Here is an 18,655-nt window from a genome sequence, read left to right on the forward strand (position 1 = left end):
CAAATAAATTAAAACCATAACTGAGATTTTTTTTGTTGATTAAAAGTCCATTAAAATCGCTATATATATTCATATAGTATCTATAGTATTTGTCTGTCTGTCGCCAGCCACCCTGGAGCATGCTCTGTAGAGGCTGGGGAGGGGTATTCATGGGGGATGTGGAGTGAGACATGCGAGTACTGAACTCCACTACAGGGAGGGCGTAACTTAGACCTAACCCCTTTCCTCCCCACCGCCCCAAACCTCAGTCATGTCACACTGTTAAACACTGGAATAGAGAAAGCAGACACATCTTTATGGGTCACTATGAGTCCTCTTAAAACTGCAAAGTCTTCGTAAACCATGATGGGCTGACACGCCAACATGGAGGATCCATCACTGTTTTGATGCAGTACCACCGGTATAGTCTCTTAGGAGAGTCTGAATAGTCTCTCTCTGCATTGTGCTGTGGTGGTTTCTGGGGTACAGAGCTCTTTCTAAGTCTTTGTAATGAAGGGAGGGGCAGACTGAGCCATGCTGGGGTTGTGGTTTTCTGGGGCTGAAGTCTTTGGGAGGAAAGCGCTTGGCTATGTCTCAAATGACACCCTATTACCAAAATAGCACTATACTTTTGGTGACTTTTGGTCAAAAGTAGTGCACTATATGGGTGATATGGTGTTGTTTGAGATTTCTCTAACTGACACCATACAGAGGAACTAGTTCAATGTCAGTGCCCCATACCCCCCCCATCCCATAGTTGTTCTCTTCAGAGCTTTGGTTGATAGTACTGTAAATGTAACCTAGTAAATCAACAGCCAGCTGAACCCCATGTCTAGTCTAGGATCACTAGCTAGATAAGAGACTCCCAGAATCTCTCTGGCATTTCTGTCTTCTCAGAGTTTGAGTCTTTAACACTGTCTGTGTGGGGAGCGTACATTTCCCCCCTCTGTCCTCCCTCCTCCCTCCTCCCTCAGGTCCGTTTTCCCTCCTCCCTGGGTGGGCCGGTTGTGGTCAGGAGTGCGGTTAGTCAGGACACCTCGATGATCTCCATGCTCCCAGAGAAGCTGGACTGCTTCCCCATCTTCCCTAGCTCCTCACGGGAACGCGTATCGGAGATGCCCTCCTCAAATTCCATCTGACAGCTGCGTCGCTTGAACTGCTTCTCGTTGCCGTTGGAGACCGTCCCGTTGGCGACGGTCATTGAGGAGTCCCTCTGCAATGGCACTGATGACGACGATGCCGTTTTGTCCCGCTGCACTTTCTCCCGTAGCCGCACCCCCTCGCTACACCCGAACGCCACGTACGCCGAACTGCTTCCGAATCGCACTTCCACCCCTCCTCCTCCGTCTCCACCTAGTTCCATCCCTCCTTCCCCTACCTCATCAGCCCCAAAGTACCAGGGGGCGTCGGCGGTGGGTGTGACGGGAGTGACTGGGGTGGTGGCCTGGACTGTGTCTCTGTGTTTGGTCCACATTGTCCCGGACTCCATGGTGGGCAGGGAGAGACGCATGGAGCCCTTCAGGTTCTCCTCCAGGCTGGGGCTCTTGTGGACGGGCAGGGAGCGTCCCAGAGTCAGACTGAGGGACTGGGGATGTACCGGGGAACTGGCTGTGGACCCAGATCCAGGGCCGTGCTTGGCTTTCCTCCTGGGCCTGGACAATGATGGACCTCCAGAACGAACGCACCCCTCACTGGGACCCCCGACGCCGAGACCTCCGATGCTGCCGCCGCACCCCGGGGAAGGGAAGGGCGACTCGGCCGAGCTGGGGCTGTCTGGGACGGGGGAGAACTGGGGGCAGACATCATTGACAGGGGGGCTGTCCAGCTTACACAGCTTGGGCACATCCTCGGAGTGTGTGGGCGCTGTCAGGCGTGAGCAGTGGGGGCTGCTGGGGGAGTAGACAGACTTGATGTCCAGGGAGAAGGAGCGCTTCAGCCGGTTGGTGTCCAGGATGCGCTCGGCCGACAGGTGGAGGCCGTTGAAGCCCTGCTGGAGAGAAGTCGGCGAGGGGAGCTTCGGTTCTGGTGGGGTCTGGGGCTCGTTGACTTCTGACCCTGAGCTGACCCAGTTGACCTCTGAGCCCTGGGATTGACCTTTGCCCTCTGAGGTCTTGTCATCTGACAGCGCCTGGAGGAGCCGCAGCCCCTTCTCAAACTCCAGCAGCTGGCCCAGGAAGTTGAAGTTGGGCGAAATCGAAGGCCGTCGGTCCTTCACAAACCTGGTCAAGGGGAAATAAGAGGGCAAAATGTTAGTTCCAGTTAGAGTTGGGGCTCCAGTTGCAAAGTAAAGCAATACAAATATTTAGTAAAGTTATTCTAAGCTACTTCCTGTGTAAACCTAATATTTATTGTTGGGTTGCTTGTAATTAAGTAGCAGGTTATCCCCCGAATGAACTGGTGTGAACTTCTAACTGCCACACAAAAGATGATCCTAGGCAATGTTCTCCAGAGAACACAACTAGTTCCTATTGTACACTAGTTCCTCTGGCAACTGGGGGGTTAAGATGAGTGTCTAGCGTTTCCTTAAACACTGAGTCACCTTTTTAAAGATGCTGCAACTTAAACTCAGCTGGCCGGGAGCGTTGGGGAGAGAGCGTACCTGTAGGCGTCATCCGATGACAGGCGCATTGTCTTCATGATGTATGCGATGGCGATGGTTGCCGAGCGTGAGATTCCAGCCAGGCAGTGCACGATGACTCTGCAGTTTGACACCTTGGCTTTGTCTGTGGGAGGGGGGAACAAACACGTGTGAACACACACAGCTGTACCCAAACCCAGGAACAGGATTGGATAGAACAGAGAATCTCCTGGGAGAATGGAACGCCCATCGAATAGGAATAGATAGAATATAGAGTCTCCTGGGAGAATAGACGGGTTAGCTGACAACGTCATGAAAACGATGCACGTGCTTCAAAGGGGCAGAAGGCTGTGGGTTGTTATGGTTCTGGATAGCCAGATAGCTAGCAACAATGACAAGAAACTGTCATGTGTTGAATCGTAAGTGGCTCGTTTCAGCTCGTTTGATCTTGTTCTTGATACCATGTCTTGTTTTGAGGTGTTTTGACTGATGTCATGTCTATGCTAATATGGCTCAAATTTGCTAGCTAGCTAACTAACAACTGTAACAATGTATTTGAGAAACAAGTGCTCATTGTGCAACTTTATTTCTGTTTTCAATAAACATTGGAGACTAAATATAGTTTACATGTTAGTAACAATCTAAGCCAACCCCGTCTGTTTTGACTCATAGTTCCGCACGCGTCGGCTTTGTTGCTAAACAACTAACCAGTCTATGGAACACCCATAGAAAACAAACCACCTCTTCCTATTCAGCACAGGGGGTCGTCGTCATGACGATTAACCTCGCTTTGGGAGTGTACCACTTGTGAAAACAAGGAGGGTGATACGGTGCTATACATTACGATATTGTGATATACTGAATATGAGGCCTGTTTCACTATGTTGTGTGACATACACTGCTCCTGCTCAGGTTACTATTACTAGTGCATATTCTGCACATACGTGCATATATGCGGTCCTCTGTAGCTCGGTTGGTAGAGCATAGCGCTTGCACCACCAGGGAAGTGTGTTCGATTCCCGGGACCACCCATATATAAAACCTTTAAGTATGCATGAGTTTAAGTCGTTTCGGATAAAAGCGTCTTCTAAATGGTATATATTATATTCTCTGCACATGTAAAGACACACACAATCATGACTTACCGATGAATTCATTGGTTTTCTCCAGCCAGGGCAGTAGTTTCTCACAGTAGTTGTCATTGACAGGGATCCGCATGAAGTGGCTCTCGCTGATGAAGTCAGGCTTGGGGCAGGTGTTACTGGCATTCAGCACATATGTGATTCCATTCTGAACCATCAGGTCCTACAGACAGACGTAGAGAGATGCAGACAGGGGACTGTTAGAAAAGGCAATAACAGAGAAAAATGCAACAAAGCTAATGGTTTATTGTACTTCCTTTCCTCTCACATTCCCTCTACTTCCCCTTGACTGCTACGGGCTCACCTTGTTGAGGACGTCTTTCTGTGATCCCAGGTAGAGGTGTGGTAGGATGCGTGTGGGGCCTACATTAGCTACTGGTAGGCAGGGCTGGGATATGCTCATAGGCAGAGCTGGCTTGCCCTCACAAAGCCCGGGGAAACAGGAGGAGAACGCAGCAAAGCCCCCTAAAGGAGGAAGAGAGAGAGACAGAGAGGAGGAAAGGTCAGTTATACTCTAAATAAATAACACGTCCCAACTCAGCAAACGTTTGGGAGCCACTGCTCATGGTTAAGTTGCACATACAGAACTCACAACTCCAACACAGAAACATGCTTGATGTTACATTTTCCGTGTTATGCTGCATATGTTCTCTATAATACACAGTATCTCCCTGACTGTGCACTGAATCCTCTTACATTACAGACTTGTGTTTCAACAACATGGCCGAACCATTTCAAACTGTGTACATACATAACAGTTGGAGTTAGAATGTGGGTTAGTGTTTCTGCTCCCAGCTCAGTAGGAAATCGTTCTCTGCTGCTCTCTGGGAGACAGTTTGGCTGCTGGGCGGTGAGGAATGTGTGTCTTTAAGTGCAGACGGCTCCACTTTCAGCATGTTGCGTGTGTTAAAGACTGTGTGTGTGTGTGTGTGTGGCTCTGTTTCCTGCATGAGCTCATGTCCTGTAGCAGAGCATTGCGTCAGGGCTGGGGAATGTGAGAGGCCACAGGTGCAGGGCCAGCCCAGAGGCCCAGTAACGTGCCCCTGACAACCGCGCAGTACACGCACACGCGCGCATACACACAGCCTACACACACATGCACGCGCAGCTCACACACGACGTGCAGTACGCAAACATACACTAACCACAGGCGTTCATACAGCAGCACGCAAAACAACACAAAGACATAATACACATTTGCTCCCTTTCTAAGTCTGACTCACACACGTACAAACACACACTCACTCATCATTCCTCTGCATTACTCTGCATTACTCTGCATTACCATGGTTGTATAACTTCTGGCTGGAGGAAAGAGGAGAGGAAAGGGGGAGAGCGAATGACCTCGCCAAGCAAGGAAAGGAGGGAGGGAAGAGGGGGAAGAAGGAGTGCTTCAAGGAAACCCTGAGCCCCAGCAGAAGGATTAGAACCTAATCTAGGTTCAGCCCTGCCTGACCCTATCTGGGCTACTGCCACACACACACACACACACCCACAGACACACACACACCCAAAGACACACACTCAAAGACATGACATCACCCTGCTAAACTAGCACACACAGCACAGGACATGACATGACATAGCCTAACAGTGTAACACACACCAGGCTACAACACAACACCCTTTAACTCCACACACACAAAGCTGTAAGTAAACACTTTGCTAGTAATATATAACTGGTCCTGTAACCTCAGTTGGTAGCCATATATAACTGGTCCTGTAACCTCAGTTTAACCTAGTGGATGTGAGTCTGAACGGCAGAGCTGAGCTGGGCTGAATATGGTTCATGGTGGAGTCTGCAAGAGCAGAGTGTATTCGGACCCACAGACAGATAGACAGAAAGACAGACAGACAGACAGACAGACAGACAGACAAAAGACAGACAGACAGACAGAGGGCTATATCTGGTGCCTTTCCCTTTAAGACCAGAGAGCAGAGGAGGAGAGAGCAGAGGAGGAGAGAGGAGAGGAGGAGAGGAGGGCCTGCCTGTATCCAGCTATTAATGGTAACCGGCAGAAAGATGACATCACCTCTCCACATGCAGCAGACAGGAAGAGAAAGAGAGAAAGAGAGAAATAAATAAATGAAGAAAGAGAGCGAAAGAGAGAGACAGAAAGAGTGCGCTCTTGTTACTACTAAGGGAGTCCCTCTTTCCTCAATTAGCACACTTTGTTTCAGCAGGAGTCTATGATATAATAACTCCTGTAATGTTCCTCATTCAAAACCCTTCCTCCATATGTAAAGGTCTTCATTCACACACTGGATGGAAGGAAGGAAGGAAGGTTGTGTGTTGGCATGCTCTCTCCCTCTCTGACTGAGGAAGGAGTGTATTCCTGGACAACGCTACATAAACAGGACACATTTACATTTACGTCATTTAGCTGACGCTCTTATCCAGAGCGACTTACATTATTATTTTCATACTGGCCCCCCGTGGGAAACGAACCCACAACCCTGGCGTTGCAAACACCATGCTCTATCAACTGAGCTACCTCCCTGCCTGCCATTCCCTCCCCTACCCTGGACGACGCTGGGCCAATTGTGCGCCGCCCCATTGGTCTCCCGGTTGCGGCCTGGATTCGAACCAGGATCTCTAGTGGCACAGCTAGCACTGCGATGCAGTGCCTTAGACCACTGCGCCACTCGGGACACGACACACACGTCACTTAAGTTACATTTCCCTTTTCATTACAGGAGAGTTATTGAGAGGATAGGCTCAGCATGGGATATTCTGAGAAGCTCCAGCAGGTGTTCACCAGATAATGCTGCCTTTGTGCAAAACAATCTACCCCTTCTTCTCCTCAGGTACAGAGAGCAGAGATGAGAAGTCAGGATTGTGTGCCTGCATGGGTCTATTGAGGGCTATAACGTTTCAGTAACATTGGGTCAACACCCATCATCACACACACCACTGGGCTGTCCAAAGGTTTACAGTGGTCCTGTGCTGTGTTCTTAGTCACCACTGATAACACACAATCTCCCTGTCACCGTCGCTGGTCACCTGGCCTTCAGAGTTAACGTTGCTATGGCAACAAACACGGGATGATGTGGCCGACCATTGAGTCTGTTGTCCCCGGGGTGCTGTCACTATGGAAAAACCCACCAAGCACACACACATATACCGTGCCCTCATACACACTCACACTCAGAAAGTACCTGATGATGTGCCAGAGAGACATGCACTCACATCCCCCAAAAGCACCGGATGACACATCTCTCCATTTCAATCCAAACACACACACACACATCACTGAAAATACCCTGTGACATACTGAGGCCCAGCTGTCTGATGAGATGACATCAGAAAGTCAACTGTCTGTAAGCGCTGAGATCACCTTCAGTCTTATGACCAAACACAGTCAGAGATCTGCGCCCCAAATGGTACCCTATTACCTATGTAGTGCACTACTTCTGAACAGGGCCCATAGGATTCTGGTCAAAAGTAGTGCACTACATAGGGAATATGGTGCCATTTAGGATGTACCCCACAAACAAAAAGGATGGGCTAAAAACAACCCAATTTGGGTTATTTCGACCCAGCCAGTTAGGTTGCTTGAATACACCAACAAGTTGGGTTGTTGGGATTACCCAAACATGGGTTATTGTAACCATCATTTTACATTTTAGTCATTTAGCAGATGCTCTTATCCAGAGCGACTTACAGTTAGTGAGTGCATACATTTTTTTTTCATACTGGCCCCCTGTGGGAATCAAACCCACAACCCTGGCGTTGCAAATGCCATGCTCTACCAACTGAGCTACACAGGACCATCAGTTGGGTATTTTTTACTCTCATGCTTGGTTGACCTAGAAGCTGGGTCTTTTTTAACGTCATCCTTAGGTTATTTTCAGGAGGCGTGGCTTATTAGGGACTTGGCTTTCAGCTGGATGTTATTAGCCACCCATGAGAGTAATATTTTATATATTATATATATAAGGACATTTACTCTCATGGGTGGCCAATAACATCTCATTTTTTGAGCGGGGAATGGGAATGGGCGTCGCTTAACCCTGGCCCTAACCCTGATCCTAACCCTGGCCATAACCCTGATTCTAACCATGACCCTAACCCTGATCCTAACCCTGGCCCTAACCCTGATTCTAACCATGACCCTAATCCTGATTCTAACCCTGGCCCTAACCATGATTCTAACCCTGATTCTAACCCTGGCCCTAACCCTGATTCTAACCATGACCCTAACCCTGATTCTAACCCTGGCCCTAACCATGATTCTAACCCTGATTCTAACCCTGGCCCTAACCCTGATTCTAACCCTGGCCCTAACCCTGATTCTAACCCTGACCCTGATCATGACACTTGAAAATGTATTATTGACGTTTGTCATGTTTTTCTCTCTCCTTTGTGTTTGATGCTACTACAGGCAAAGAAGATGATGGAGGGAGAGATCCTTACACCACCTGGTGGTTGGAGCAGTGCGATGCGGCTTTCTAATGGACTGGGCTCCAGGCTGTGTTGTTGGGGGAAGGGAAGGGGCATCGCCTAACCCAATCACTAATCCTTACCTCTGGCAGGCAACCAGAGGGGAAAAATGCAGTGTTGTCCGGGGGTCACACACCTGAGCACAATCCATTTTTTACTTTGAAAACCAGAGTATTTGTTGTGATATGTGCGTGTTCAAATGTGGCCTTGTCAAACAGCTCCTTCTTGATCCTCTGTGTAGGGTTGGGCATAAATGGGTACATTGCGCCAACATCTTGCACAGTTTGGTCCATCCTGCTCGGCCAAGCCGGTGCAGAGATACATCCTGGATGGCCACCCAAGAGCCCCTCCCGACCAGTGGCTGTGGTGTGTCCGGGACTACAGTCGGAGACCACTGCCACTAGAGACCAATGCAAGGAAGCCCCCCCTCAGTATCCTGTGCCTGCCAGCAGGGGAGGTCTTGCCAAGAACACTGGCGCTGTACAGGGGGAGTCAGAACCCCTTTTCAATACGCGACTCCACCAAGCTCTGGCTCTGGCTCACCCCCCCAACGACATTGAAGCCCTGCAGACCTCCACAGACTTGCTGGTTTGGATGCACGTGCCGACATTTGTTGACACCGCTTATTTATAATGTGTAAATGTACATTAGTCTGTTAGTAAGTCAATAAAAAAAATCCTTAAAGAAAAAAATCTAATTATTGATATACCTTATTGCTTAATAAGGTATACGCCTAATTGTATCCCAACAAGTGGATTTTCATGAGTTTTTAGGAAACTCATACATTTCTGTAAGCGTCATTGAGGCTACAGAAATGTTAATCTTCAACCTTAACATGTGATAACTATGCAACAGAACAGGAATAACATTTAATCTCATGGGTGGCTAAAAAAAACTATCTGAATGCCACACCCCTACTAAACTACGACTCCAGTCTTCTGATCTGACCCGCTGGGTCGTATCTCAACAACCCAGCAACGATAGACGGATTAGCTGACAACGTCACGAAAACGATGTGCACGCTTCAATGGGGCAGAAGTCAGTGTGTTGTTGGGATTCTGGATGGCCAGAATGACAAGAAACTGCCATGTGGGGAATCATTTGTGGCTCGTTTAAGCTCGTTTCATCTTGTTCTTGATACCATGTCTTGTTTTGAGGTCTTTTGACTGATGTCATGTCAATGCTAATATGGCTCAAATTTGCTAGCTAGCTAACCAACAACTGTAACAATGTACAGTGTGGGAAAAAAGTATTTGATCCCCTGCTGATTTTGTATGTTTGCCCACTGACAAAGAAATGATCAGTCTATAATTTTAATGGTAGGTTTATTTGAACAGTGAGAGACAGAATAACAACAAAAAAATCCAGAAAAACACATGTCAAAATTGTTATAAATTGATTTGCATTTTAATGAGGGAAATAAGTATTTGACCCCTCTGCAAAACATGACTAAGTACTTGGTGGCAAAACCCTTGTTGGCAATCACAGAGGTCAGACGTTTCTTGTAGTTGGCCACCAGGTTTGCACACATCTCAGGAGGGATTTTGTCCCACTCCTCTTTGCAGATCTCCAAATTAATGTTTTGAGGCTGACGTTTGGCAACTCGAACCTTCAGCTCCCTCCACAGATTTTCTATGGGATTAAGGTCTGGAAACTGGCTAGGCCACTCCAAGACCTTAATGTGCTTCTTCTTGAGCCACTCCTTTGTTGCCTTGGCCGTGTGTTTTGGGTCATTGTCATGCTGGAATACCCATCCACGACCCATTTTCAATGCCCTGGCTGAGGGAAGGAGGTTCTCACCCAAGATTTGACGATACATGGCCCCGTCCATCGTCCCTTTGATGCGGTGTAGTTGTCCTGTCCCCTTAGCAGAAAAACACTCCCAAAGCATAATGTTTCCACCTCCATGTTTGACGGTGGGGATGGTGTTCTTGGGGTCATAGGCAGAATTCCTTCTCCTCCAAACACGGCGAGTTGAGTTGATGCCAAAGAGCTCCATTTTGGTCTCATCTGACCACAACACTTTTACCCAGTTCTCCTCTGAATCATTCAGATGTTCATTGGCAAACTTCAGACGGGCATGTATGTGTGCTTTCTTGAGCAGACGGACCTTGCGGGCACTGCAGGATTGACAAGATCCTCCCGTGTAGTTCTGGGCTGATTCCTCACCGTTCTCATGATCATTGCAACTCCACGAGGTGAGCTCTTGCATGGAGCCCCAGGCCGAGGGAGATTGACAGTTATTTTGTGTTTCTTCCATTTGCGAATAATCGCACCAACTGTTGTCACCTTCTCACCAAGCTGCTTGGCGATGGTCTTGTAGCCCATTCCAGCCTTGTGTAGGTCTACAATCTTGTCCCTGACATCCTTGGAGAGCTCTTTGGTCTTGGCCATGGTGGAGAGTTTGGAATCTGATTGATTGATTGCTTCTGTGGACAGCTGTCTTTTATACAAGTAACAAACTGAGATTAGGAGCACTCCCTTTAAGAGTGTGCTCCTAATCTCAGCTCGTTACCTGTATAAAAAGACACCTGGGAGCCAGAAATCTTTCTGATTGAGAGGGGGTCAAATACTTATTTCCCTCATTAAAATGCTAATCAATTTATAACATTTTTGACATGCGTTTTTCTGGATTTTTTTGTTGTTATTCTGTCTCTCACTGTTCAAATAAACCTACCATTAAAATGATAGACTGATAATTTCTTTGTCAGTGGGCAAATGTACAAAATCAGCAGGGGATCAAAAACTTTTTTTTTCCTTCACTGTATGTGAGAGACAACAAGTGCTCATTGTGCAAATGTATTTATGTTTTCAATAAACATTGGAGACTAAATATAGCTTGCATGTGGTCAATAATCTAAGCCAACCCCGTCTGTTTTGCCCCCTAGTTGCGCACACTCTGGTTTTGTTGCTAAACAACCAACCTGTCTATAGCCCAGCACCCAGTATCAATAACCCAGTAGTTTTTAAAGAAAACAACCCAACTAAGTGACCCAATGCCTGCAGTTGGGTCAACCAAGTGCAGCTCAAACTGAAAAAAGCCTGTTCTGTTTCAAAACAACTGTTCTAGGACCATTTGCCCATTCCCCACAGTCTCACCATCACCATTATGAACTGAATAGCCAAACTGACCCTGGCTGTTGAGTAGCCATCCACCTTTCAGTCTATGCATGGTAGCCAACTCACTGGAAAAAGGGTGTCATAATGGGCCCACCAGCCAGCGCGGACTTCCTATTTCCCCTTCCCACATCCCATCTCCACTGTCCCAACACTCCACTGCTTATATAATGCATTTTTTTATCTCCTCATTTACTGAATTCTCTCTCTCTCTCTCTCTCTCTCTCTCTCTCTCTCTCTCTCTCTCTCTCTCTCTCTCTCTCTCTCTCTCTCTCTCTCTCTCTCTCTCTCTCTCTCTCTCTCTCTCTCTCTCTCTCTCTCTCTCTCTCTCTCTCTCTCTCTCTCTCTCTCTCTCTCTCTCTCTCTCTCTCTCTCTCTCCATAGGGCACTCAAGTAGGGTAATGAACACACATCACTCAATGGGGAGAAGTAGGGTAATGTACACAAATCACTCAATGGGGAGAAGTAGGGTAATGTACACAAATCACTCAATGGGGAGAAGTAGGGTAATGTACACAAATCACTCAATGGGGAGAAGTATGGTAATGTACACAAATCACTCAATGGGGAGAAGTAGGGTAATGTACACAAATCACTCAATGGGGAGAAGTAGGGTAATGTACACAAATCAATACAATCTAAAGATGCTCTACATATGAATGAATTTCATAGAGAAATACATGTTTATAAGTGTATATCAACATATATCGATGTACTGTAGAAAGAAATGGAAAGCTTGTAGCAAGTTCATGGGGACAAAGGATAACTTTTCAACACAGAAAACACATGGCTTGTGTGTTGCCATAATTTGGAAAGCAGCACAAATGCCTTTTCACCAACACAAATCACATCCTCCGTTACTACAAACAGTCTGTCTTCTGGTGAATTGGTGAGTTATGATATGATGTCTGTTTGTATGGCCTGAAATCACTGAGCTATTGACTGAACAGAGAGGGAGAAAGAGAGAGAGAGCCTCTCTGTTACATTACGCTATTGGTACTATTGACTGGCCCTCAATCCCAGACCCCTCTCTGTGTGTTTGTGTGTGTGTGTGTTTGTGTTTGTGTGTTTGTGTGTGTGTGTGTGTGTGTGAAAGGCTTTCAGCTGCATTATGCCTTAATGGAGGGGAACACACACATGCAACGCACACACACACACGCACACACGCACACACACACACACACACACTCCCCCTCCCTTCTCCATCCTGGGGGCATTGATTTGCCTGAATGACTGCCCTCCCTCCATCCCTCTCTTCTATCGTTCATATGGGAGAGACATGACACCATCCTCTGTGCCCCTCCAGCTGTCCCCTGTGCTCTGTAGGGGACATTAGCATTTCAATGTGTCTCCCCCACCGCTATGACATCATTGCACACATGCCCCACTCCACTCTGCTCCACAAAGAGTCTGCTACAGCAGCAGGGGGCCTGAGGATAGCCACTAGATCAGCATGTCACAAAGAACAACACAATTGCAATATAGAGGCTTGAAAGGCAACCAGTATCTGTTTGTGCTATGCTTATGTTATGGTAGCTTTAGCATGTGGCTAACAGAGATCTACATTTACATTTACGTCATTTAGCAGACACTCTTATCCAGAGCGACTTACAGTTAGTGCATACATTATTATTTTCATACTGGCCCCCCGTGGGAAACGAACCCACAACCCTGGCGTTGCAAACACCATGCTCTATCAACTGAGCTACCTCCCTGCCTGCCATTCCCTCCCCTACCCTGGACGACGCTGGGCCAATTGTGCGCCGCCCCATTGGTCTCCCGGCTGCGGCCGGCTACAGCAGAGCCTGGATTCGAAGCAGGACCACTGCGCCTTAGACCACTGCGCCACTCGGGAGGATATGTCAGTATGGTAGCGTTAGCATGTGGCTAACAGAGATCCATATGTTATTATGGTAGCGTTAGCATGTGAATAACAGATCTTTTTTAGTTGAGTTGAGTTTTATTTCAGTATACATGGCAGCTAAAAACTGAATTGTGTAAGTAGTGAGGCTGGTCTGTAGCCGCTAGGCAGCTAACCTCCTGATCTAATCTAAAAATAACCACTATGACACTAACAACACCTCTATTCTCAACAGATGACGACAAACGTGTGATTTTGTCTCTCTCTGGGCTAATCTGCCTTGAAGCTGTGGTGTGAACACACGCATACGAGCACGCAAAGTGCAGTGTGAACAGGACCAGGTGTTGGGCTAACTGCACTGAACCAGCTCACTGCACTGAAACACATGCATACCATACTCTGATGCAGTATACGCACTCTACAGCACATCTATACACATTGGCCAGTGTTACCTAGTGTTGATTTTCAAGTGTAATATTTATAGTGTTGTTTCAGGAGTTAAATTAGCTCTCTAAGAGTGAAACACTCAGTGGTGTAAAAGAACCCCAGTATTGGTGTTAATAACCAGCGCTGAGTGTGAGCGTGTGATTGTGTCACTTTTACTCTGTGGAGTGTTAAACCTTCCCATCAAAACCACGCCCATCATTATCATATTTCCCAGCATGCTCTACTGCAGCTAGACTTTTTAGGATTGTTTTTAATATCTGGGTTTTTGCATGTTCATTGTTTGACTGATTAATCTTATTCTACACAAAGATAAATAACATACATTTTTCTAAACTAATCCAATCAGTTAGTTAGATTTATTGCACCCATTACTGAAATTGTTTTTCCAGTTTAAATGGTTTAGGTAGTCTCCATCATTATTTTCCCTAATCCTGACAGTCATTTTGGATGCAGGTGAACACAAATTCCAACTGTTGGATATCCTAACTCTGACTGGATTCCAATAGGAACCACACATCACTTTGCAAGCCAGCATAATGTGACTTGAAGGCCTGATGGAGACCCGTAAACCAGTAGGTTCTTAACATCACTGTGTTACGGTTAAACTTGGCCATCAAAGTAAGGCCTTAGAATTTTAACGGTAGCGTTCTTCCACAGGACTGAAAATGAACAAATAAAACAACCATGTCTCTGTCACTAACACAGTCATGGGTAGTAACTCAAAATTTACTCGAAAAGGCAAGGCACAGTGGGAAATTATATTGGAGGCGTGGCTTGGTGTGGGCGTGGCTTTCAACATTTTATTTTTGGCCACCCATGAGTTGAAGTGTTGTACCAGTTTAAGTGGTTTATGGTTATGTGACTAATGTTTTAGCATTTCTGCTACCAGTTCTGAATTCTTTGAAAATACTTATGTAAGAGCATGTTGCAATGAGGACATTATTATTATATTATTGTAATGTCCCAAACCCAACACTGATTGACCTTGTCAAGCGATATAGGTATCATTGTGTAATGGTTAAAAATACTATATGAGGTGTTATTGTGTAACAATAAGTGTTAATTCCCTAACACTGACAAAGTGTAATAACATCAACACTGTCAGTGTTGATTTAACACTGGATAATTTGCTGTGTATACATAGCTAGACATACACACACACTTTATGTTGGAAATACACAAACTGTACAGTATATCAGTGCACACTGTGCAGCGCACACATTTAGAAAATTGAACACATGCATAGTGACACCTCTCCATTGTCTTCTGCTGTGTGAAAGGTGTAACATAGAACACCTGGCTTCACACACTGCCGATGCAGAAGAGAGAGAAAGAGAGAAAATAAATAGAGTGGGAGAACCAGAGAGAGAGAGCGACAGAGTGCAAGAGAAATTGGCCTTTGTGATAGTTTTACATGTCAATGACCACAGGCGGAGAGCGTGAGCACTGTCTTACACTGTTAGCTGTTTTTGTAATTTTATCAGTAACTTACTCTATTAATCAACAGTATGATACTGTATAAACTGAATACAGTAGCTTACTGTAGAACGTACAGTAAAATACTGTACATGTGTTTTACAGTATTTATTATTGTGCATTGTGGGAAAATGTTGTGGGCGGGGAAAGAGTCTATGGGTCATTAACATATTTTTAACCGTGCCTTGTAAGAGACTTTATTTATTGCACCCGTGAGTGACAATGCTGTACCCTGCAGAATACAGTAATATACTGTATTTTAGGAATTCTAAATACCATGTCCTGAAACTCTACAGTAACTTACTGGCCAATTACTGCCAGTGATTTACTGTAATTCAGAATACAGTATCATACTGCAATTTTGGAGTGCCAAAAACCTTTTGAACTCTAGTGCATGGTATTGTTGTTTCTCACTCATTAACATATTTTTAGGCATGTCTTGTAATTGGCTATTTTTGTTGCGCCTGTTAGTGAGAGTACTGTACCAATTTAAGTGATATGTGGTTGTATTTCCCTACCAATTAAACTTATATAGGGAACAGATCAGAATGGGAGCAAGTCGCAAACCTTTGATGGTTGAGTGGCTAGCCATGTCCCTTTGATATGTTTTGCCCTGTAATCACTGTCAGTTTAGAAGCCTTTGTTAAGGCCTAAAGTGAAAGTGATGTAAAACACCAAATATCAGTTGGTATAATGTAATATCTAATTAAATATTCACTATTAGCAGTTGCTGATTTTATTTTTGAACAATTCAACAATAAAGTACTGTTTTGCTATATATATTTACTGCAGCATACTGTAAATTAGGGTGCGTTGTTGAGAAATATTGTGGGAGGAGAAAGAATTGCTGGCTCATTAACATATTTTAAGGCTTGCCTTGTAAGAGGATATATTTGTTGCACCCGTTAGTTAGAGTCCTGTACCAATGTAAGTGTTATTTGGCAGTAGTTCCCTAACAATTAAATGTATGTAGGAAAAAGGTCAGAGGTGTAGCGGCTCTGCTCTGGCATCAAGTTACCGTGAATACTGTAAATTCGATTATAATCAAATTGTTGGTACTGTAAAATGGATTACAGTAGCTGTACTGTAAAATAAATTACAGTAACTTACTGGCCAATTGCTGCCAGTAACTTATTGTAAATTTTACAGGAAATGTTTTACAGTGTACTGCAGCGCTGAGCTCTCTCTCTCTCTTTCTCAGTCATCTCTTTCTATCCTATTGACACCCCCCCCCCCAGCCTGGGTCAGTACACACCTCGTAGCTCCCTCCCCTCCTTGGTCCTGCGGACTCTGATCTTCAGCCTCCTGTCTGACTCCTGCAGGACAGGCCAGAAACAGTCCTCAGCCGGGGCTATGACCACGTCCAGAGGCATCACCCTCAACACGCTCAACATACACGCGTTCTGGTGCACTCAGATCTGGAACACACTGACTGACGTCCAGACCAAGGGAGTCCCACGGGAAAAAGTTAGCAGAATGGATAAACAAACAAATCACTTGTTCCGAAAAACTTCAGACGGAAAGCCGGTCAGGTCCAAAATCCCACACTACAAAGTCCAGAGTCGTCACTACTCCCACTGGTGGTGGCCAAGTTCAAGTCCCAACTCAGATCCCAAAGTCCAATGAGGGAACCTTAGTCCCCAAACTCAAGAGAACGGACGGAACCCACTTACAGAAAGCAAGCTACTCCCAAACATCTGTAGATGTACTGCCCAAAAGTTACACAAGCCAGTTCTGGAACTCATTCAGTTCAAATCCAGCAAGAATTATATTTTTCCTATAATATCTACCAAAGCCATAGAGGTCCAGCAGTATTTTGAGGAATAATGAAAGGAATAACTATGGAGAGAAGAAAGAGGAAAGAGTGTACATGTGTCTGTCTGTCTGTCTGTCTGTCTGTCTGTCTGTCTGTCTGTCTGTCTGTCTGTCTGTCTGTCTGTCTGTCTGTGCTGTATGCCTGCAGCTGCTACTGAGTGTGTCTCTCCGTGCCTTCTCTCCGTGTGTGTGAGCCCACAGCCAGAAGAGCAGTACCCTATTGTTGTGCTGTTTCGCTCTCCCCGTCTCTCATTCGCTCACACTTCTCCCCCTCCCTCTCCTCTGTGTAGAGGATGACGCTCGCTCGCCCGGGGGGTGGGTGAATGAGCTCACTTGCCGTGAGCTCAGACTCTGACCCCCCCTCCCCTCCCCTCCCCTCCCACTCTTCCTCCCTCACTCCCTCCCTCTCTTGTGGAACCAGCGCTCCGTCATAGCTAATGTCTAAGGCATGTAACCGCATTCCTTACTCACCAGACAAATAAAAAATAAATAAATAATATACCATTTAGCAGACGCTTTTATCCAAAGCGACTTACAGTCATGCGTGCATACATTTTTTGTGTATGGGTGGTCCCGGGGATCGAACCCACTACCTTGGCGTTACAAGCGCCGTGCTCTACCAGCTGAGCTACAGAGGACCACAAATATGTGGTCACCTCAGGGGCCTAGTGAGCTGGAGCAGGGAGACGGCAACTACCGCTCTATGGGTTTTAGCAAGATACACACTGCGTCTCTGTGTGTTTGTGTTTAATTAAATAGTGTGTGATTTATAATGTGCAGTGTGTGTATACAACAAGTAGAAGACATCTCTCCCTCTGAAACACATCACTCTCTCTGCCTTTGCAAGACACACACTCAATGTCTATGTGTGTTTAATTAAATAGGTTTATGTTTCCTGATGTGCAGTGTGTGTGTGTGTGTGTGTGTGTGTGTGTGTGTGTGTGAGTGTGGAGAAGGGATGTTAATTAAACACTGTGAGTTTTAGAACGTGCATGTACTGAACAATGTGTGTGTACCAGTATGTCTATCATTAGATAGTGTTCAAACTGAACAACAAGTGTGTGTGTGTGTGTTGTGTATCACATTTGAGTGTGAATGTATCAAACTATATTTGTGTGCTTGAGAGAATGTGTATGCGCTTACAGTGCCTTCAGAAAGTATTCACACCCCTTTACTTTTTCCACATTTTGTTGTGTTACAGCCTGAATGTAAAATAGATTAAATTGAGATTTTGTGTCACTGATCTGAAGTGGATTTTTTTCTAGCACATTTTAGTAAAATGTAAAGCTGAAATGTATTTAGTCAATAAGTATTCAACCCCTTTGTTATGGCAAGCCTAAATAAGTTCAGGAGTAAAACAAGTGCTTAATAAATCACATAATAAGTTGCATGGACTCATTCTGTGTTCAATAATAGTCGTTAACATGATTATTTTATGAGTACCCCATCTCGGTACCCCACACATACAATTATCTGTAAGGTCCCTCAATCGAGTAGTGAATTTCAAGCACATATTCAACTACAAAGACCATGGAGATTTTTCAATGCCTCGCAAAGAAGGGCACCGATTGGTAGATGTTTACAAATCTTATAAGCAGACGCTGAATATCCCTTTGAGCATGGTGAAGTTATTAATTACACTTTGGGTGGTGTATCAATACACCCAGTCACTATAAAGATACAGGCGTCCTTCCTAACTCAGTTGCCGGAGAGGAAGAAACCGCTCAGGGATTTCACCATGAGGCCAATGGTGACTTTAAAACAGTTACAGAGTTGAATGGCTGTGATAGGAGAGA

At 45.7% G+C, this 18,655-nt stretch overlaps 1 protein-coding gene across 1 annotated transcript; it reads right to left on the reverse strand.

Annotated features, from left to right (window-relative positions):
• Positions 1-730: 730 nt before the first annotated feature.
• LOC121540702 (dual specificity protein phosphatase 8-like) lies at positions 731-17,070 on the reverse strand. The gene is made up of 5 exons (XM_041849741.2): positions 16,300-17,070; positions 4,004-4,164; positions 3,703-3,862; positions 2,579-2,702; positions 731-2,198 (listed from the first exon to the last, which is right to left on the reverse strand). Exons 1-5 carry the CDS (start codon positions 16,436-16,438, stop codon positions 1,007-1,009), a joined length of 1,776 nt encoding a protein of 591 aa, XP_041705675.1. The 5' UTR covers positions 16,439-17,070; the 3' UTR covers positions 731-1,006.
• Between the last annotated feature and the right edge of the window lie 1,585 nt (positions 17,071-18,655).

Source organism: Coregonus clupeaformis, chromosome 26 (assembly GCF_020615455.1).
Source record: "Coregonus clupeaformis isolate EN_2021a chromosome 26, ASM2061545v1, whole genome shotgun sequence".
NCBI lineage: Eukaryota > Metazoa > Chordata > Actinopteri > Salmoniformes > Salmonidae > Coregonus > Coregonus clupeaformis.